This window comes from Lepidochelys kempii, chromosome 23, assembly GCF_965140285.1.
Source record: "Lepidochelys kempii isolate rLepKem1 chromosome 23, rLepKem1.hap1, whole genome shotgun sequence".
Classification (NCBI taxonomy): domain Eukaryota; kingdom Metazoa; phylum Chordata; order Testudines; family Cheloniidae; genus Lepidochelys; species Lepidochelys kempii.
Genome location: NC_136402.1, coordinates 4,253,251 through 4,275,148, shown reverse-complemented (window position 1 = coordinate 4,275,148; position 21,898 = coordinate 4,253,251). Strand labels below are relative to the sequence as shown.

The 21,898-nt window shown below is 58.6% G+C and overlaps 2 protein-coding genes across 4 annotated transcripts; both read right to left on the bottom strand.

The window, feature by feature from the left end:
• Positions 1-626: 626 nt before the first annotated feature.
• On the bottom strand, positions 627-11,297 carry LOC140902074 (ras-related protein Rab-1A). 2 transcript variants are annotated; one of them, XM_073321736.2, is made up of 7 exons: positions 11,156-11,297; positions 8,921-9,039; positions 8,384-8,456; positions 7,479-7,574; positions 3,284-3,379; positions 2,262-2,393; positions 627-2,077 (listed from the first exon to the last, which is right to left on the bottom strand). In XM_073321736.2, the coding sequence occupies exons 2-7, from the start codon at positions 8,941-8,943 to the stop codon at positions 1,850-1,852; spliced, it is 648 nt and encodes a 215-aa protein (XP_073177837.1). In that variant the 5' UTR covers positions 8,944-9,039; positions 11,156-11,297; the 3' UTR covers positions 627-1,849. The 2 variants fall into 2 exon arrangements, with proteins under 2 accessions (XP_073177837.1, XP_073177839.1); XM_073321738.1 differs by lacking the exon at positions 11,156-11,297 and adding an exon at positions 10,976-11,061.
• Positions 11,298-14,282: 2,985 nt separating this feature from the next.
• CHP2 (calcineurin like EF-hand protein 2) lies at positions 14,283-20,942 on the bottom strand. 2 transcript variants are annotated; one of them, XM_073321417.2, is made up of 7 exons: positions 20,693-20,941; positions 18,798-18,870; positions 17,160-17,240; positions 16,632-16,756; positions 16,045-16,106; positions 15,689-15,811; positions 14,283-15,284 (listed from the first exon to the last, which is right to left on the bottom strand). In XM_073321417.2, exons 1-7 carry the CDS (start codon positions 20,757-20,759, stop codon positions 15,231-15,233), a joined length of 585 nt encoding a protein of 194 aa, XP_073177518.1. In that variant the 5' UTR covers positions 20,760-20,941; the 3' UTR covers positions 14,283-15,230. The 2 variants fall into 2 exon arrangements, with proteins under 2 accessions (XP_073177518.1, XP_073177519.1); XM_073321418.2 differs by lacking the exon at positions 18,798-18,870 and having other exon boundaries at positions 20,693-20,942.
• Positions 20,943-21,898: the final 956 nt, after the last annotated feature.

Genomic DNA, 21,898 nt, shown 5'->3' with positions numbered 1-21,898 from the left:
AGGAGAGCGATTGGAGATGTACAGCTGGGGCGGGAAGCGTCCGAGTGAGAGACACGCCCCCCACAAGTGCAGGGAAGCGCGTCCAACGGTTATGACACTCATCCAGTAGCTAGATTGAGCTGTTGTCTCTCAGACAGATTTTACACACCTGGGGTCGTTCTCATGGCTTGTTGGAAAGGTCACCGCGTGTCCACAGCCCTGCTGAAGGGCGACCATCAGAACAGGGCTTCAGATGGATTGCCCCCACGGCTGCATTGAGAGGTACCACCCCCCGTCCTTGCTCCTCCAGGCTCACCCCCTTCTCCGTTCACCTACTGTGCCCCGCCCATGCTCTGCACCAGCCTGTGCGATCGTCTGCCACCCGGCACAGCGAGATCGCCGGTGGCTGCGGCATGCCTTCGCCTTTCTGGGGCCTTCGCCGGCCCATTGAGCTGCTGGTAATGGTTGCAAGCCAAAGTATGAGCCATCGCATTGAATATGGGGGCACCGCTGCCCGTGCTCAGAGGGCTTGGCCTGGCTCCTGGAAGGGATTTAGGTGCCTCATTCCCATTGAAATTAATAGTGTGTGTGTGTGGGATGCTAGGGGGGTGCATGGCTCTAGGTTGGGGTGACACCAAGGAGCGGTGTAGATGCCTGTAGACCTTTAATGCGGAGGGCCGGGGGCCTTACACAATCAGCTGCTTTGGACCAAGGTTAAACTAAACAGTACCGTACAGCCTGAGCGTCGTCTCTCTGTTCCCTAGAGACATTAAAGGCTCACAGCTGGCCACGCAGTGAGAGCCAAACTATTTTAGGTCACCTGGTCCCCCAGGCCTGTGTCTCTGTGAGATTTTTTGGCTCCCCGTGGTTGTCCTACGTCCCGTTCCTCAGCTGTGAGCGACTCACGTGACTGGCTCTTCCAATGGCTCACCACCCATGGTGTTAAAAACCTGCACCCCGATTTCCAGCTGACTCCGCCCAGCCACGGGATCTCACTCTGGATTAAACACCCATGGTGTTAAAAACCTGCACCCTGATTTCCAACTGACTCCGCCCAGCCACAGGATCTCACTCTGGATTAAACACCCATGGTGTTAAAAACCTGCACCCCGATTTCCAGCTGACTCCGCCCAGCCACGGGATCGCACTCTGGCTTAACAAGGCCCCTGCTGTCAGAAATCGCCTTAGAGACCCGGCTCGAGTCGCCTTTCCACCCAAGCTTTGAATTTTCAAGCCACTCTTCAGTCTGGAGCTGACGGGGGAGAAATTCAAGCATTCACGTTTGGGCATGGAAAAGACGCTAATTTGGCACCAGACTCCCATGAGGCTGCGTTAAGAGGGGAAGCAAACTACGGCGCTTTCCGCTTTTGTCCTGGGCCTCACAGCACAGTTCCTTGCTGCTCGGTCTGTGGCTGGGTCCTCTTAACGAGAGGCCACTTCCTTCTCCACGCAGGAAGGCGTCGCACGTCCTCCAGCATTCGGGGGACTCCTTCCCGGGCCCGGCTCCGTTCGGAGCAGCTTGTGCCCTTCCAGAGGCCTGAAGGGTGCAGAGCAGGGCGGGCTGTATGGCCATGCAGCGGGGAGTCGGGAATGACGGGGGGAGGGGAAGATGGATCTTGGAGTAGCGGAGCCAGCCGGCCAGTAGCCGGCCCCGAGTGTCTCTGGGCTAGCGAAGGGGGAGGGTGCACCCACGGGGTTGGAGAGGGATAAGGGGAGCTGGACCGCAGCCTGTAAAAATCTATTGCAGATAAATAGGGTGCTGCAAAGGGCCCCCCCCCGCCCAGCAGTCCTGGCCCCCAGCCGTAGTCCCAGACACGGAGAAGCTCCCCACCACGGGGTAGGTGGTGGTGGTGGGGGGTAAACCCCCTCCCTAACAGCAGCCCGCACCTCCGTCGCCGCCCTCCCCCGCGCCGGCCCGGCCCTGCCGCAGGGGGGCGCTCTGGATGCGGGGGATGGGCTGGCGGCTGTCGCTGTGGGGGAGGCCGCTGCCCACCCGGTTCTTGATCTCGGCCGCCATGGTGACGAAGGCCTGCTCCACGTTGGTGGAGGTCTTGGCGCTGGTCTCCAGGAACGGCACGTCCAGTGCGTCCGCGTACTCCTGCCCCGGGGAACACGAAAGGCCACGGTTAGTGCCGGGCAGATCCTGCCCTCTCCCATGCCTCAGTCCAGGATCTCTGGGTTTTTCACCGGAGCCCTCCCCCCCGGTGCTTGTGGGCTGGTGTTTAAGTGTGCATGAGTGTGCGACACGTGCACTATTCTGCCCCTCCTCCCCCGGTACTGACCTTGGCCGTGGTGTAATCCACCACCTTCTTGCAGGTCAGGTCGTTCTTGTTGCCCACGATCAGCTTGTTGACGTTCTCGCTGGCGTAGCGGCCGATCTCCTCCAGCCACAGGTGCATGTTGCTGAACGAGTCCTGCGGGGAGCGGAGATGGGAGAGGCTCCGAGAGCGGCGTCTCCAGGGGCCCAGCGCTTCCCTGATTCCCTCTGGGAAGACCTGCTCCCAGGGGATCAAGGCAAGAGCCTCGCCTGCAGTCTAAACCCCACCTACAGCTGGGGGCAGGCCCATCAGCCTTCACCTAGTCCATCCCCAGTCAGGGTGGGGATACAAGTCAGGGGAACATGGCAACTCAAATAAAGGGCACCTTGCCATCCAAACTGGACTGAGACCCACCAGCTTCTGTCACACCCAAAGCGGCCATTAATTGGGAGCGACTCTCAGGCATTACTCCCCTGAGTGGGGCTTGAACCCACAGCCTGGAGGGAAAGGCTCCATAGCCCCGCCCCCAAGCAACAGAGCTAGCCAGTCTTGGAGCAGCTACCCTCTTAAAGAGATACAAATACTCCTGGCCAGGTCTGTATCTACTACACACAAGCCAAAAAAAGGGCAATTAATGTAAACACCAAATCCCCATGCAGATACCATTCAACTTTCCTCTGCCCTTCCATTGGGATACTGGATTCTCCTTCCCTTCCCGCCTTAAAATGCTGCATAGTTTCTATACTGCTGTTGAAACAGCTGCCACATCCAAACGCAAGGGTAGCTTTATCCCTCCACTAGGTGACATGATCCCTGTATATAGAGCCACTGTGCCCCACCCCAGAGGTGGCTGCATCTCAGTGCGGAGTGACATGATCCTGGCACAAACAGCTGCCACGTCCCACCCCAAACCTACAGATCTAGGTTGTGAAATATTTCAGGATGAAGAACACGGATAAGTGCCAGTCATTTATAGCCAAGGGCTATAGCAAGTCCATACCTAGCAAAACGCCCTCCCTTAGGAAGGGCTCCGTGGTCAGACTCACCTGGTCCGTTACATCATACACAATGATGATACCGTGGGCACCTCTGTAGTAACTGGACGTGATCGTCCGGAAGCGCTCCTGGCCGGCTGTGTCCCACTGCAGGGCAGGGAAAGAAAGACACATAGACCATGCTCCTTCCCACAACTAGAAAGGGAACCCAGGAGTCCTGGCACCCAGCCCCGTGCACCATACGGCCTCCAAGAGCCCGGGATAGAACCCCAGAGTCCTGGCTCTGAATCCTCTGCCCGGTTAGCCCATAGAACCCAGGAGTCCGGACTCCCAACCCCGCAGCTCTAGCCTCTGGCCAACATTCCTCCCCAGAGTCAGAAATAGACTCTGCTTTCAGCCTCCCGTGACTGGGAGCAGGCCCCTTTTGCCAGCCAGCCGGGGAGGACCCCTGCGCAGGGCGGGAGGGGAGTTTCAAGGGGCCATTCTTGGCACAGAGGGGCTGGCAGGTGAGAAAGATTGGAGTCCTGTGCAGGGGGGACTGGCAGACGGTGGATCAGCAAGGAGCCTTGGGGGGTGGGGGGCCCCCACTGGGGAACGGGGCTGGGATTGGAGGGTGGGATCAGCTGTTGGACGGATCCTGCCGCCCACACAGTCACAGCTGGTAAATGGCTGCTCCCGGTCAGCTTCACTTCAGCTGGGCTCTGCTGTGGGGCGTCTGAACGGAGCAGAACAGGACCCATAAGGGTTGAGGGTGGAACGGAGGCTTCCTTCCCACCCCGGGATGAGCCCCACGGGGCAAAAGGGGAAAATCGGCCTCAGCAGGCTGGTTTGTAGTTTATTAAATGCAGCTTCTAAAAGGCAATCACACACACCCTGTGCCCCACACTGATCCTAGATCTCCTATACCCCACAGCCCCCCACTCTGTACCCCCCAACCCCCAGCCCTTCCAGCTTGCATTCCAGCTCCTAGGCCCCACAGAACCCAGGTCCCCTATCCTGGACCCACACAGCCCCCCACTCTGTACCCCACAGCCCTGCCAGCTCACATGCCAGCTCCCAGGCCCTACAGAACCCAGATCCCCTATCCTAGGCCCACACAGCCTCCAGACCCCCAGTTGACGCTAGTGCTGCTTGCACTCCAAAAGGGACCCCAGATGTCCTTCCCTGTGCCCCCATCCCCACAGGTCCTCGATGCCCTGCCATGCACCCCACAGACCCCACCCTCTCTTGTACCCCCAAAACAGACCCCAGCTCCCCCTCATGCACCCCCGTTGAAGAGATCATAGAACCACAGGGTCAGAAGGGACCGCAAGGGACATCTAGTCTAACCCCCTGCCAAGGTGCAGGATTTGCTGGGTCTAAACCACCCAAGACAGATGGCTCCAGCCTCCTTTCAAAAACCGCCAGCGAAGGAGCTTCCACGACCCCCCGAGGCCTCCGTTCCATTGTCCTGCTGCTCGTACAGCGAGGGAGTTTTTCCTGAGATTTAATCTACATCTGCTGGGCTGTCGTTTGAACCCACTGCCCCTTGTCCTGCCCTCTGTGGCAGGGGAGAACGACTTTTCTCCAGCTTTCTTACGGCAGCTTTCCAAGTATCTGAAGACCACTACCGCGTCCCCCTTTCCTCTCCTCTTTTCCCAGCTAACCATAGCCAGCTCCTTCAGCCTTTGCTCATACGGCTTGTGTTCCACCCTCTGATCATCTCTGTTGCGCGCCTCTGGACCCTTTCCAGTTTCTCTACGTCCTTCCTATACAACGGACACAGGTCTCCAGGTGAGGCCCAGCCGGCGCCGAGCAGAGCGGTACTGTCACCTCCCAGGACTTGCAGGAGGTATTAATGCAACCCAAAATTGCATTTGCTTTTTTGGCCACAGCATCGCATTGCTGACTCACGTTGGGGCTGGGATCCACCACAACGCCCAGCTCCTTCTCAGCCGTGCTGCTGCCAAGCTGGTTACCCCCCATTCCGCATTTGTGCGTCTGGTTTTTCTTCCCTAACTGAAGCACCTTCCATTTGTCTGTGTTGAATTTCAAGCCCAGTTCTCCAATTTATCAAGATCCCTCTGAATCTTCGCTCTGTCCTCCAAAGCGTTGGCAACCCCACCCCCCGCCAGCTTTGTGTCACCTGCAAATATGATCAGTCTCCTCTCTCTTCCTACATCCAGGCCATTAATAAAGATGTTAAACAACACCGGACCCAGAACAGATCCCTGGGGAGCCCCACTCGAGACCTCTCTCCAATCCGACATCGTTCCATTAATAGTTACTCTTTGTTTGCAGCTGTTTAACCAGTTACGTATCCACTTAATGGTAGTTCTGCCGAGCCGCATCTCTCCAGCTTAGTTATCAGAATGTCACGTGGGACTGTGTCAAAAGCCTTGCTGAAGTCCAGGTGTAGGATGTCCACCGCATTCCCCCATCCACCAGACCAGTTACGCTGTCAAAGAAGGGAATCACGCTGGTTTGGCAGGATTTGTTCTTGGCAAACCCATGCTGGCTGCTAGTGATCACCCCTTCAGCCTCCCGGCATTCGCCAGTGGAATGGTTTATACCTGGCTCCAGTAGCTTCCAGGTATCGAAGCCAGGCTGACTGGTCTACAGCTCCCCGGCTCCCCCTTTGTAAAGATGGGCTCCACGCTGGCCCTTCTCCGGTCTTCCGGGACCTGTCACCCAGGTGTTTGTAAGTATTATCGCCAGTGGCTCCGAGATTTCTTCAGCTAATTCCTGCAGTAGCCTGGGTGAAGAGCATCCGGCCCTGCTGATTTGACTTCATTCAGATTGGTCAGAAGATCTGTGATGTGTTCTTTACTTATCCCGACCTGCCTCCCGTCCCCTTCATTGTCTGCGGTAATTTTGCTAGTCGTCCGGTCACATGTTACAGACTGAGGCGAGGTAGGCATTGAGCAGCTCTGCGTTCCTACCATCTTCCGTTCCCAGCTCACCTTCTCCAGCGAGCCCACACTGTCCGTGATCTTTCTTTTTCATCTGACTTATTTGAAGAACCCCGTCCTGTCGTCTCTAACCTTCCTTGCCAGCCGTAACTCATTCCTTGCCTGGGCTCTCCTGATTTTGCCCCGACACGCTCGCGCTATTTCCATGTATACTTAGAATCATAGAATATCAGGGTTGGAAGGGACCCCAGTAGGTCATCTAGTCCAACCCCCTGCTCAAAGCAGGACCAATTCCCAGTTAAATCATCCCAGCCAGGGCTTTGTCAAGCCTGACCTTAAAAACCTCTCAGGAAGGAGATTCTACCACCTCCCTAGGTAACGCATTCCAGTGTTTCACCACCCTCTTAGTGAAAAAGTTTTTCCTAATATCCAATCTAAACCTCCCCCACTGCAACTTGAGACCATTACTCCTCGTTCTGTCATCTGCTACCATTGAGAACAGTCTAGAGCCATCCTCTTTGGAACCCCCTTTCAGGTAGTTGAAAGCAGCTATCAAATCCCCCCTCATTCTTCTCTTCTGCAGGCTAAACAATCCCAGCTCCCTCAGCCTCTCCTCATAACTCATGTGTTCCAGTCCCCTAATCATTTTTGTTGCCCTTTGCTGGACTCTCTCCAATTTATCCACATCCTTCTTGAAGTGTGGGGCCCAAAACTGGACACAGTACTCCAGATGAGGCCTCACCACTTCCTTGGTGCTGGGTCCTTCCTTCCATTCCCTGCGTGTATCAGATGCAGCAACACCCTGAACAATTTTAAGGTCTCCCCCACCGTCCTCATTGGAGTGTTGAGATGGGTCAGAAAGCAACTTCAGATCCACCCCAACTTCACTTTGGGTTGGGGCCCGATCTGAACCCAGCTCCGGCTCAGACTCTGCACTGGGGCAGAGTCTGTATCCCTTGGTCTGGGGCAGCTGAAATCTCCTGAGAACGCAGGGGAAATGCCAGGAGATTTTAGCCAGTCAGGAAGGCGGGAGCGTCATCATATCTGAGTCATGGCCTCAGCTGAGTCTGGATGCAACCTCCCAACCTCATGGGTGGGGGCGAGAGGTGGGGTCAGGAGCTGGGGGAGGCTTCTCACTTTTGCAGCCGGGTCTGTATTTCGTTCAGTGTGTTGAACCTCTGACCCTGGCTCCTAAATCTATCCACAAGACCTCACACTCCCCTCCCAGAGCCCACAGAACCCAGGAGACCAATTCCCAGCCCCGCCCCCCCGCTCTAACCAGTAGACCACACTGTCCTCCCAGAGCTGGGAATGGAACGCAGGGGTCCTGATAACCCCGAGTGCCATGAACTCACTATCTGGAGTTTGATAGTTTTCCCCTCCAGCTCAATGGTCCGGATCTTGAAGTCCACCCCAATGGTACTGATGTAGCTGTCAGTGTAATTGTCATCCTGGGGAAGAGAGGAGGGACAGCGAGTGATGGGGCAGGGGGGAGCCCAGCAGTGCCCCCCAGCCTTCCGCAGACTGAGTGCTTCCCTCCTGCCCCCACAGCCATCATGGTGCCCCTGTGCTGCCCGCCCCAAGGCCCCTAGGAACTTCACAGCAACAAAAGGCTTAGAACCTGCTTCCCCCTGCTCCAAAAGCCTAGCCACCGGAGCTAAAGGAGAATCCCCATCAGCTCGTAGCAGCATAGAGGCTAGGACACACAGATGAACAGTTCCAATTCCATCCTGGAGAGGGCAGTAGCTTTACCCCAGTAAGATGTACAAGCCCTCAACCCTCTGGTTCAGGCCTTATGGTATTTTTATCACATCACAGACAGGGAAACTGAGGCAGGGAACGAGGCACCAACTTGCTCAAGGTCGCACAGAGAGTGGCTGACTGAGCTGTAAAGAGAAGCCAGGAGTCCTGATTCCCAGTCCCTCTCTCCCCCTCCACTGCTCCCACCCCTCCCCTGGCTCTGTCCCACTAGACTGTGTTCCCACCCATCATTCTTGCTCCCCCCACCTGATGGGAGAAATTCCTTCAGCAGGACCCTTGGCTTTCTCTCCCTCCTTGGGCCTGGAGCGGGGAAGAGCTGTTAGGGTCAGGCCTGTTCATGGGCCCAATGGGGTGGGTGACCTGGCTTCTAGGCACTACCGTAATACACCTAATAGCAATACAAATGTACAGCACCTGGCACAATGGGGGGCTGGTCTGTGAGCAGGTTGCCTGGACACTACCGTAATACACCTAAGAATTAACCATCTCGGATACTCACCGCGAAGCGCAGCAGGAGACAAGATTTGCCAACCCCGGAGTCCCCGATCAGGAGGAGTTTGAACAAGTAGTCGCTGTTGGGGAGAGGGGAGGGTGACGCCCTGAAATGCCTGGGGGGGCAATTCTAGCCGCTGAGTAACCCCCCGCTTCCACTGCAGCCAAACGGCTGCCAGCAGGGATCCAACGACGGACCCAGCGTGGGAGCCGCCAGCCCCCAATAGTGGCTCTCTGGTCAGGGCGGGTGGTCGCAGTGGCTGCGGGTGGCCAACAGGGAGCGACATCATCCTGCTCATAAGCCCCAGGACCTCAGCAACCACCCGCATCCCTTCTAATGTCTGCCAGGAGAACACAGGGCTCCCCCCCACACCCGATATGCATACAGACACCTCCCCCCCAACTGGTCCTGTTCCCTTCTCTGAGAGATCTGTGCTGAGACCCACCCAACTCATTGCACACAAAAGCCACCTTTTGCTCAGCATCCCTCCCACCTCCTGCCAGCCATGCGATGCAACCCTTGGTTTTGGCAGCCCAGACTCACTACTCTGGATTGATGGTCGACATGACGGTGCAGGGGCGTCAGGGTTTCCGCTCAGAGATGGTGCTGTTTCAAGGGAGGGGGGCAGGGGATCCCCAGGTTCTTGCTGGATCCTGCAAGGCCTGTGACGGGAAGAATGGGGGTGCAGGAGAGAGACAGGAGGGATTAATTGGTGCAGTCTAAATCCCCCACCCAAAATGGGATGGAGGGGGTTATTTCCATTTTACACATGGGGAAACAGGCACGGAGAAAGGAAGTGATGTGCCCAAGGTCAGGGAAACTGGTGGCAGAGCTGGGAATGGAACCCAGAAGTCCTGCCTCTCAAGTTGCCACCGCTGCTCTAACCACTAGACCCCACTCCCCTCCCAGAACTGGGGCTAGAACCCAGGAGTCCTGGCTCCCAACCCCCCTGCTCTACTCCATAATAATGCATTGTGCTTCCCTGGCTCCTCTCATCCCAGAATCTTCACACACCAGTGAATTACCCCCAGCAACCCATTCTGGAAATCAGGTTTTCACCCCCACGTCACTGATGGGGACACGGAACTGTGGAGAAGGGAAAGGACATCCCAAGGTCACACAGGGACTGAGGGGGCCCCAGAGCTGGAACAGAAAATGCACACCCCAGCCCACAAAGTCCTGGCTCCCAGCCTTCCCTGCTCCAACCACTAGACCCCCCCGCCCTCCCAGTGCCAGGAATAGAACCCAGGGGTCCTGCCTCCCCACCCCCAATCCTATTCCCCTCTCAGAGCCGGGAATACAACTCCGGGGTCCTGCCTCCCCACCTCCAATCCTATTCCCTTCTCAGAGCCGGGAACAGAACCCAGGAGTCCTGCCTCCCACCCCCAATCCTATTCTCCTCTCGGAGCCGGGAATAGAACCCAGGAGTCCTGCCTCCCACCCCCAATCCTATTCCCCTCTCAGAGCCGGGAACAGAACCCAGGGGTCCTGCCTCCCACCCCCAATCCTATTCCCCTCTCAGAGCCGGGAACAGAACCCGGGGTCCTGCCTCCCACCCCCAATCCTATTCCCCTCTCAGAGCCGGGAACAGAACCCAGGAGTCCTGCCTCCCACCCCCAATCCTATTCCCCTCTCAGAGCCGGGAACAGAACCCAGGGGTCCTGCCTCCCACCCCCAATCCTATTCCCCTCTCAGAGCCGGGAACAGAACCCAGGAGTCCTGCCTCCCACCCCCAATCCTATTCCCCTCTCAGAGCCGGGAACAGAACCCAGGGGTCCTGCCTCCCACCCCCAATCCTATTCCCCTCTCAGAGCCGGGAACAGAACCCAGGGGTCCTGCCTCCCACCCCCAATCCTATTCCCCTCTCAGAGCCGGGAACAGAACCCAGGGGTCCTGCCTCCCACCCCCAATCCTATTCCCCTCTCGGAGCCGGGAATAGAACCCAGGAGTCCTGTCTCCCAGCAACTCCTCCACCCCACTCCCATCCCTTAGTTGCCTCCCAAGCAGCAGCCCAGACAAGATTTAGGGGGAGGCTCATGGCAGGAGCTGGCCAGTTTAATCAGGATGAGGGCGGCAGGCGGGCAGGTGGGGGGGGGGAGTTTACCCCCTTCCCACATGGGCCAGCTCCCCGGGGTGCGGGAGGAATTGGATACTTGGCAGCTAGGCTGGGCCTGGAGGCATCTCTGGGTGGGGGGCACAAGGGGCTCCATTCTAGGGGACACGAGAGGCTAGACCCAGGAACCCCCCCCATTCCACCTCCCCAGCCTCCCAGCAGGCTCAGCGAGGCTGCCCCATATCTGCACAACTGTTACCCCAGCCCTAGGGGTGTAACCCCTGCCCCCCCACCGTTCCCTCCCTCAGGCAGCTGCAGGTAATGCAGCCTGCCCCCCCCAAAAAAACTGCTCCCTCTCCCCGAGACCTTCTCCCCCCTATTTCCCCCAGTTCCTATACCCCAGCGCCCCCATTCCCCCCTGAAGCCTGTCCCCCGTGCCCATACCCCAGCCCCTCCCCAGCAGCCCCCCTGCCTGTACCCCGATCTACTCCCTCTGTCCCCCCCCTCCACAGCCGCAAGGGAAGCAGCCCCCCCAGCTCAGGCACCTTGAGCCGGACAGGAAGATGCAGTAAGATGTCTCCCAGGCCCGGACTGCAGCATCCTCCCCGCTCATCCGCCCCCCCAGGGCTGTAGCACCCCCAACCCCCGAGCCCAGCCTGGGGCGGGGGGGGGAGCGGTCCTCAGTATCTCCCCCAGGTCGCTAGAGAGAGCAAAAGAGCTGGTACCTGGGTGCGGGGGGGGTCCCCCTTCCAGCCCGATCGCTCCCCCCCTGCCCCTAAGCAGGTGCAGCGCCGATCCCTTTCCAAAAGGGGAGGGGCGATCCCGGCGATGCACCCCAATCCCGTCCGGGGACGTGTCAGCAAAGACACCTCCCCCCCCGCTGCAAAACCCCAGCGCACAGGCACAAGCCCCGCGCGATTGGCTGGCTGCTGGGCTAGCCACCGCCAGAGACGGAGGCGATAGGCTGAGCCCCTGACCCAAATCTGGGTGGGTTTTTATCTTTTAACCCTACAGAGGCTGGAGGGAGCCGGTAGAGCTGGGAGCTGGGAGCTGCCCCCCCCCCGCGCCCCCCCCCGGGTGTGCGTGTGTAGGTAGACCTGGGAGCTGCCCCCCCGCCCCCCCCGGGTGTGGGTGTGTAGGTAGACCTGGGAGCTGCCCCCCGGTGTGGGTGTGTAGGTAGACCTGGGAGCTGCCCCCCCCGCCCCCCCCGGTGTGGGTGTGTAGGTAGACCTGGGAGCTGCCCCCACACCCCCGGGTGTGGGTGTGATGCGGGGAGGGACACGAGCCAACCAGGATTAGGAGTCAGAAGGGCCCAGTGTGATCACCTGGTCTCCGCCCCCGCCCGCCATAACTCGGCAACCCCCGGAATTGAAGGAGGGAAGATTTTCCCAGGCACCGCATTCAATAAACTTAAAGAAATTCAAAGAAACTTAAACGTTTCTTCTCTGGCCCCGACACCTCCCCAGCGGCCAGGATCCCGGAGAGCTCCCACGCTGGATCCCGCTGGGTCTGTCACTGTGTGTTATTTATTCGGTGTATTAGGGTGAAACGTTTTTCTTGCTATTAGGTGCATTAAATAGCACCCAGGCGCCCCAGCCACGGGCCAAGACCCTATTGCACCAGGCGCTGAACATTTTGAATGTTATTAGGTGTATTACGGTAGCACCTAGGCGCCCCAGCTATGGCGCAGGACCCCATCGTGCCAGGCGCTGTACGTTTGTATTGCTATTAGGTGTATTACGGTAGCACCTAGGCGCCCCAGCTATGGCTCAGGACCCCATCGTGCCAGGTGCTGTATGTTTGTATTGCTATTAGATGTATTACGGTAGCACCTAGGCGCCCCAGCTATGGCGCAGGACCCCATTGTGCCAGGCGCTGTATGTTTGTATTGCTATTAGGTGTATTACGGTAGCACCCAGGCGCCCCAGCTATGGCGCAGGACCCCATCGTGCCAGGCGCTGTATGTTTGTATTGCTATTAGGTGTATTACGGTAGCACCCAGGCGCCCCAGCTATGGCGCAGGACCCCATCGTGCCAGGCGCTGTATGTTTGTATTGCTATTAGGTGTATTACGGTAGCACCCAGGCGCCCCAGCTATGGCGCAGGACCCCATCGTGCCAGGCGCTGTATGTTTGTATTGCTATTAGGTGTATTACGGTAGCACCTAGGCGCCCCAGCTATGGCGCAGGACCCCATCGTGCCAGGCGCTGTATGTTTGTATTGCTATTAGGTGTATTACGGTAGCACCTAGGCGCCCCAGCTATGGGGCAGGACCCCATTGTGCCAGGCGCTGTATGTTTGTATTGCTATTAGGTGTATTATGGTAGCACCTAGGCGCCCCAGCTATGGCGCAGGACCCCATTGTGCCAGGCGCTGTATGTTTGTATTGCTATTAGGTGTATTACGGTAGCACCTAGGCGCCCCAGCTATGGCGCAGGACCCCATCGTGCCAGGCGCTGTACAAACACGGAACCAAAAGGCAGTTCCTGCCCCAAAGAGCGTCCAATCGAAGGCTAAGACAAGAGACGCCAGCTGGGGTGGCACATGTGGCCAGCGTGATGGGCAGTGCACTCAGCTCACCAGGCAAGCTTTTCGCAGGCATCACATGGACGTTCCAAACTGGGCCAATCCTGCCACCTGCTCGGTGGGGCTGGGGTCCCCCCTGCCCCACCAGCAATCAGGGGCTGATGCAATTCCCTTCCCCCCGCCTCCCTGAAAGACACTTTGCAATGAACACAGGTGGGAGGCTGGGCTGGGAGAACCGGGGCTGTGTCGCAGGGAGGCGGGTGGGCAAAGAAAGGGAAATGTGTGTGTGTGTGGGGACGCCTGGAGTTAGGGGTGTGGATACAGCAAAGAGGCCAAGGCCTACCGAATAGGGCACTGGCCCGGGACCTGGAAGAGGTGGGTTCTAATCTCAGCTCAATCACTGGCAAGTCATGCTCTCTTTGTGCCTCAGTTTCCCCACCCATAGAACTGGGCTAATGATACCAACCTCTTTGGAAAGCCCCTTGAGATATACTAGGGCTGATTATGATTAAGGCCTGAGCTTGCTGGAGGAGATGAGTGCGTGGTGGGACATTTTATAGGGTGCAGTGGGGAGAAACAGAGAGAGATCAACTGCACCTAAGACGGACGGACGCTGTCCAGCAGGCCTCTGGAGCTGGGCACGAGCAGTCACAGAGAAATCCGCACCCACCGGGGAACCACTGGGCAAGAATCCACCCCGTGAAAATTTCCCCCCACTCTGATCTGACTTTAATGTCATCGGTGCGGGACGAGCCATTTTCCCAGGCCCCCTAGAACTGCTTTGTGGCCTCATGGGTGTGACAAACAGGGCAGGTCTCAGCTCAGTAAGATGGATGTTCACAGCCTACAAGAGACACCGGTATAAATGCCCTCTCCCGACCCTGCTGGTAGCCTCAGTGGAGCGTCAGCGTTCCCCCGAGCCATCGGTTTCATAGCCCATGCTTGACAGGGCATCACAGGAGCCAGCTTTGGGTCAGACCGCCTTTGGATCAAGGACCCACGTGCTTCTGGGTGCATGGGAGGGGGCCTTCCCATGTGAGATTGAGGGAGACTCTAACCCACCAGATTATAGTCAAATGCCGCAACCACTTAGCCACCCCACCGTGAAAAGGCCAAGGAGTAAATGGGACCCTGGGGCCTGAGCCCCCTACTTTACCTTGGAGGTGGGGTGATCCCTCCAGAGCTGGGATAGATTGGCTAAGGGGAGCTGTGTGGCTGGCCACACTGCCCCAGGGACTCGAGTTGGTGGCGGTGGGGGGTGGCATTTTCTCCCCGGCATTAAATGCAGATGGAAATTCGACGATTATTTTAAATCCGAGGACGAGATTTTTCATGGTTATTTTATTTTTTTACAAACAGACAGAGTTGAATCCGAGCGAATCCAGCCCCGATGGCAGGAGATTCTAGGCCCAAGTCTCAGGCACACTGAGCCCACTGGGACGGCAGCGTCGCCCTGAGAAGCTTCCCGCGCCTTGACCAGTGAGAGCGTCCCCGGCTGCTGTGCATAAGGGCCCTGCTTCCAGCTCCCGGCACAGGGGGTCGATTGGGGACATAGCTGGAGCGTACGGCGCTGTGGGTATTCTCTGCTCCCCAGGGCCGCTAGGGGGTGATGTGCAAGTCAGAGCAGCCTCAGGGCTGCTCTAATTGACACTGGGAGCTGGGCAGGGCCCAGAATAGAGGGACTGCAAAGAGGGCTTAAAGCACAAGAACGGGAAGTGCTGTTTGTAGGTTGTAAGTCTCTGATCTGCAGTAAACTGACCAGAGGCTCTACTATCCCCTGCCATTGGGGGGCATCAGAGTCCCCCAGTTATCAGGGGCAGCGCTGGGGAGGGGAGTTAGCTTGGATCCCATTCCCTTGGGTGCAGGCACTTGTTATTTGGAAGGAGTGACAGCCATCATAGGCCAGCTTCACAGCAGGATCCGCTCTTTGTCAGCAATGCAATCTGACTGGATGCAGCCCCTCTTCAACTGGATCCATCACAAGACAAGGGGCAGAGGTGAAATCTGATTGGACGTAGCCCCTGTCAGACTGGATCCTTCCTGAGGTGAGGGGGCAGAGATGAAATCTGATTGGGTGCAGCTCTTCTCTGTCTGGAACTATGCGGAGCGGAGGTAGGAAGGCGGAGCTGAAGTGTGATTGGATGCAGCCCCTCCTTGGAGGGATCCATTGAATGATGAGAGGGCGGAGCTGAAATCTGATTGGCGGCAGCCCCTCTGAGAGTGGATCTTCCCCGTGCTGGGTCGGGGGGAGGAGCTCTCTCCAATCCTGATGGGTCACTTCAGCAGCCGGAGGCTCATTTTCTGCTCGATGTTCAGCTTCTCCACTGACTGCGGGGAGGCGAGGACGTCGGAAACATGGCCAGCCCCGGGCCGTAACCACTTCCCACCCAGACAGCCACGAGAGGTCCCTGCGGGCGGGTGGGCTGACCACGTGACTAAAGCCCTGGGCTGGGACTCAATTCCCAGCACTGCTCCAGACACCCTGGGTGACCTTGTGTCCAACCAGTTAGCCTCCCCGTGCCTCAGTTTCCCTTCCTGTTCAGTGGGGATAATGGTCCTTCCTTGATCCCGCCAGACTGTCTCTCGCTCAGCTGTGGCCCCAGGTGCTATCGTAATACACTTAATAATCCATCCTCCACCCCCTCCACCGGGCCTCACCGCTCCCCTCTAGACAATCAACCCCACCCCTTGCCCCCCAGCTCTACACCCTGCCCCCCTGGACCCTGCCAGACCATGGCAAACTCCTCGAAGGAGATGGCGCCGTCACCGTCCTGATCGGCCTCCTGGATGGTGCGCTCAGCGATGCACGCCAGCTGCTCGTCCGTCACCTGGATGCCGACCATCAGCCGCAGCACCTGGAGGGGAGGAGACAGTGATGGCCCCGCCCCTTGCCCCACCCACCCCGGGGGGCTGCCACTGCAGGAGGGGAGGAGGGATTCCACCTCTGGGGGCCCTCGGGAGGAGGCCGGCCTCGCACAGCCACCTTGCACACTCGCTCCCCAGCCTCGTGCGCATGCTCACCCCAAGCCCCTTCCCCTCACTCTTTGCACACTCCCCAGGCCTTTGCACGTTCGTGCACGCTCATTACCTGCAGCATCTCATCCCGGGAGATCTTCCCGTCGCTGTCCTGGTCGTAGAGCTGAAAAGCAACTATGCAACCCAGATTGGTGTCAGCAATGGGATCGGGGCAGGGAAATGATCCCCCCACCACCAGCCCCAACCTCCCCCTGTCCCCCTTAAGCCTCTACATGTCCCCCTAGCCCAACACCCCTCCATATGCCTGTGGCCCCACTCTGCCTCCTCCCCATGCATGCTCCCACCCCAGCACCCCTCCCCATAGCTCTGCATGACCCGCCCCTCAGTTCTGTCAGTTCCACTCCACCTCAGCACCCCTCCACATGCCCTTGGGTGCCCCCACCCCACTACCCCTCCCAGTTCTCCACACCTAGCACTCCTCCCACGTGCCCTCCTCACCCCCCACTCCCAATGCCCTCTGGCCAGAGGCCAGTGGTACCTTCCCCTCCCATGCAGGCCCCATAATGCCACAGCCCCTCATCTGGGTCCTCCTCCCCTTGTCACCAAGGGGCCCCAGTGACTTGCCTTAGCAGTGGGGCATGGGGGGCAGTCCACTAGGCCTCCCCCCCAATGAGTCCTGCCACCAGCCCCACTACTCACACTGCAGCTTGCTTTGTCGGCTGTTCATGGGCTCCGGGCGACCAGTCTCCTTGGACTTTCCTTCCTCCATGGGCCGGAAACGGGCCAGGACCCGGATGAAGGATCGGAAATCGGTGAGCTCTTCCCTGCGGTGGGAGACGGGAGACTTGACTAATAATCAGTGCAGCAGTGCAGGCTGCCAGACAAGCCACAGCTGTTTATACAGGGAGCCCTCGCCCAGCACTGAGATGCGGCCACCTCTGGGGCGGGGCGCAGGGGCTGTGTCCACGGGGATCCATGCAGCAGGGAGCGAAGAAGGACCACGCATGTCTCTGCCACAGAGGCCGCACTGCTCAGCACCCTGCACCATCCAGTCCCCGTCGGGCTCTGCTGGGGTCCCCTGCAATGCTCCGTGGCCGGTGAGCTCTGGCGCCCCCCAGCGGCGAGTGAGATAGCCTGCACCCGCCACGCTGCAGAGCCAGGCCGCTGGAAGTTCCCTGCCCCCACCGTCGATTGGGGCTGGGGGTGACGCTCGTGGAGCAGACTCACCCCTCCTTGAAGAAGGCGTTGATGATCCGGTCCCCCAGGGGGTTCACCGCCAGCTCCCCGATCCCCTGCAGGTCGTATTTGCTTTAGGGAGTGAGACAGGGCAGAGGTCATGGCATGGCCTGGCTGGTTCAGCTCTGAACTCTTGGGGGCCTCAACCCCTGTGTTCTAGGCGCAAGACTGGTGGCTGTCGCCTCTGGGGTGGGGCATAGGCAGCTGTTGATATGGGGATCTCTCCTCCAGTGGTGAGATGCAGTCACTTCTGGAGTGAGGCCCAGCAGCTGTTTATACAGAGATCCCTCTCTCAACGCTGAGATGCAGCTGTCTCTGGCGTGGGGCATGGCAGCCGTTCCAGAGGAAGGATCTTGGATACCCGCAGCTCACTCCCCTGGGGTTACTCCAGATTGATGCCAGACTCTGGGCCGCCATGGGCAGCTCCCATTAGCTGCCCAGTGCATCCCTGTTGTGGGTCCCTCTTAGTAGAGAGTTGGCCCCCTCGGAGAGCCACTGGGCCCGATTCCCCTCGCTGGGGGAGGGGGTGTGGACAGCATTCAGGACACCTGGGTTCTATTCCGGGCTCTGACCTTGGGCCCCACTCCGTGCCTCAGTTTCCCCTCCCAGCCTTTCGTCTGTCTCCTTGGGGCAGGGGCCTTTCCTGCCAATGTCTGCGGCACCTGAGGCAACGGGGCCCGGATCTTGGGGGCACTCTCCTTGCCCCAGCTAGGTGCTACCGTAATACCCATGATAATCGCTCCACCTGGAACCCCAGAGCTGACCCTGTATCCAGGCATCGCCTGATCTGTTCCACCCTATATGGCAGGGATGGGCAAACTACGGGCTGGGGGCCGCATCTGGCCCTCCAGACATTTTAATCTGACCCTCGAGCTTCCGCCAGGGAGTGGGGTCAGGGGCTTGCCCTGCTCTGGCGCTCCAGGTGGGGAGCGGGGTCGGGGGCTTGGCCTGCTCTGTGCGGCTCCTGGAAGCAGCAGTGTGTCCCCCCTCCGGCTCCTACATATAGGGGCAGCCAGGGGGCTCTGCACACTGCCCCTGCCCCAAGAGCTGCCCCCGAAGCTCCTACTGGCTGGGAACCGCAGCCAATGGGAGCTGCAGGGGTGGCGCCTGCGGACGGGGCAGCGTGCAGACCCGCCTGGCTGCGCCTCCGCGTAAGAGCTGGAGAGGGGACATGCTGCTGCTTCCGGGAGCCGCTTGAGGTAAGTGCCGCCTGGAGCCTGCACCCCTGAGCCTCTTCCCACGCCCCAACCCCCTGCCCCAGCCCTGATCCCTCTCCTGCCCTCTGAACCCCTTGATTCCAGCCCGGAGCATCCTCCTGCACCCCAGACCCACCCCAGAGTCCACATCCCCAGCCAGAGCCCTTCCCCACTCCCGCACCCTAACCCCCAGTTTTTTGAGCATTCACGGCCCGCCATTCAATTTCCATGCCCAGATGTGGCCCTTGGGCCAAAATGTTCGCCCATCCCTGCTATACGGTTTCCTTTGCCATGCCCATCACCGAAGTGTCCGAGCTCTTTGCACCCAAGCGTTAAACCACCTTAATGCACCAGAGACTGTAAGTGCTGTCATAATGATCCAATGATAAAGCAGCCAGAAGGGCCCAGGGAGAGACACCCGCTTTCCCCCTACCTCAGGTAGCCCTTCTGCTCCTTGTCCAGGGCCTGAAACCGGTCATAGAGGCGGACAACGCTGGCCTGCGAAACTGGACACGAGAGAGCGAGACAGTTTTAGCCGTTGACAAAGATTCGCCCTTATTGCAGGGGCCAAGGCAGGTGAGGGTTTAACAACCCTGCGATGGAATTTTTAGGATACTGGTGATTAAATCTGTTCCCCTTCCCCTCATCTGATTAACATTTAATAGCAGATTTAATTTCATGCCAGGGGCCTGGGCTGCTCAGGGGGATTGGCTCTTTCCCTGGGTTTTTCGTCTGGAGACCTCAAAGTGTTTTACAAAGGAAGGTCGGTATCATTTTACAGATGGGGAAACTGAGGCACGAGGCAGGGAAGTGATTCACCCAAGGTCACACACAGCCAATCAGTGGCATTGCTAGTAAGAGAACTCATGAGTCCTGACTCCCACATTCCCCTTTGCTCTGACCACTAGACCCCAGTCTCCACCAGCGTTAGGAAGAGAGCTCAGGACTCCTAGCTTCCCTTGCTCTAACCACTAGAACTTACTCTCTTCCCGGAGCTGAAAACAGAACCCAGGCGTCCTGATTCTGAGTCCAGCACTCTAGCCATGGGGCTATTTTATCTCAGCGCCCCCTTGCCAATACACCCTGCAGGGGTCCCCCATTTCCTGTGCCCCATTCAATCCTGGGCCTGTTAGCCAAGGTTGCCAATTAGGACCAACCACAGGGAGGCTGTTCTGTGCCACGGGCGCCCATCCTGCTAAGCCCTGAGCTCATATCACAAGTGGGGCCACCAGCAGTAGCCAACTCAAGTAGGCTTTCAGTCCCTACCCGCCAGGGCTGGATTCGAACCAACGAACTCGAGGTGATTCCCAGCTGGGTTCAGAAAGACCCAAAGTGCCAGGGCTGGGAGAGCCACACTCCAGGATTCCCCTTGCTGGGACACCCGTTCAAAGCTTCACGCCCAGTAAGTCATAGGGCCTCAGTCAGTGGCTCTGAAATGCACCCAGAGGCGGATCCTCTCTCACACTCCGAGCCCCCTGGGGTGGGAAACGGCACCCGAGAGTCCTTCTCCACACACTGTGCTGTGGCCATTCTCTGCCCCGCACCCCCAGGGTAGATGGGGGACAAGATGGAGCTGTTTGGGGGGTGAGCTTGCCTCCTTTGCCAGCCCCTCCCATCCACCCACTGTCAGGGCACCTTGCAAATTAACCAGGTAGGCCACTTTCCCAAGGATCCAGGTCAAATGGGGGAAACCGAGGCACAGGGGGGAGGGGGGCGTTGGTGACTTGCCATGGGACTGTACAGCTAGTCAGTGCCAGAGCCAAGCAGGGAACCCAGGAGTCCTGCCTGTAGGGTGACCAGATATCCCAATTTTATAGGGACAGTCCCAATTTTTGGGTCTCTCTCTTATATAGGCTTATATATTACCCTCCACCCCATCCCGATTTTTCACATTTGCTGTTTGATCACCCTACCTGCCTGACTCAACAACCTCTGCTGTGATCACAAAACAACACCCTTCCCCAAGCTGGGGCTAGAACCCACGCCCTGCTTCCCAGCCCCACCCTGCTCCAACCCACCAAGCCCCCCTCCCCAAGCTCGGAATAGAACCCAGGAGTCCTGACCCCCCCCCAGGCCTTTGGCAGAACCACACACACACGTTTCTCCCTCCCCTTCAACCAGAGGCCTCGGAAGGCAGGTATTTAGGTGCAGCGCGGTCCGACTGCCCAGCCCTGTACAGCGCAGGGTCCCTGCCCCACATGGCCTGCAGCCCCAGGACACCAGCCAGTGCGACCACCCCTCCCCGCCGTCCCCTTTTGCTCAGATTTAACTTGCCAACTTGAGGGTTACACAATCCCCCCCCCCCCACACACTCTGCTGAGCCCTTACAGCCGGTTTCCTCCATGATCTCCTCCAGCTCGGGGATAGCGGACGGGTGGGAGCTCTGGCAGCCCATCTCTCATGCCGTCAGGCCTCGCCGGGAATCTCTCCCCCTGCAGCAGGGCGCCCAGGGCAACCGGGAGTCTGGAGCCAACTTTTCCAAGAAGCCCATATGGGATCTCGAGTGACTGGCCGGATGGCCAATCAACCCCGGGAAAGGAAGGCTGGGCTGAGTTCCTTTAAGGTGGATCTTTCCTTCTCCCCGCCCAGGCAGTAAAGGCTGGGACTGGGAAACAGGGAAGTGGCTTGTTTGTTTGGTTTTCCAAACTGTCAAGGTTTTCTGTGGGGAGGGGTGGTTGGGGGTTGAGCTGCTCTGAGCACGTCCCATGACAAAGCCTTTCTACACAGATTGATGGTTCTGCACAGAGCAGCCACCAGTGGGGCAGGGCATGGCAGCTGTTTGTGTGGGGACCTTTCATCTAGCACTGAGATGCAGCCACCTCTGGGGTAGGGCGTGGCAGCTGTTTGTGTGGGGACCTTTCATCTAGCACTGAGATGCAGCCACCTCTGGGGTAGGGCGTGGCAGCTGTTTGTGTGGGGACCTTTCATCTAGCACTGAGATGCAGCCACCTCTGGGGTAGGGCGTGGCAGCTGTTTGTGTGGGGACCTTTCATCTAGCACTGAGATGCAGCCACCTCTGGGGTAGGGCGTGGCAGCTGTTTATACAGGGACCTTTGATCTATAACAAGGCTCCTTGGCCCAGCCCGGAAATGTAGACCCCTCTAGGGTGGGGCTTGGCAGTTGTTTACACAAATATCCCTCACCCAGAGCGGAGATGCAGCTGTCTCTGGGGTGTGGCACAGCTGCTGTTTAACAGCCGGACTTCAATTCTGCATCCCAGTTTGAGGCATGAAAAGGAGGCCACCGAAACGGAATCCAAGCGAAAGCGCAGGAATTTAAGGAAGGCCGAATCAACCCTGACTCCAAGGGCAGTGGGTCCCTTTCTGAATCACGCCCCACCCAGCTCCCTGCAGCAGAGTGCCCCCTAGTGCCGCATTGGGGTCAGTGCTGACTGCAAGGGGAGAGCGCCCCCTACTGAGGTCCCCCCCACCACGCTCCCTGCAGCACAGTGCCCCCTGGGGCGAGCAATGGGGTCAGCACTGTCTGCGAGGCACCCCTTAGCGAGCCCCTGCCCCACTGCCCGCACCCCCTAGC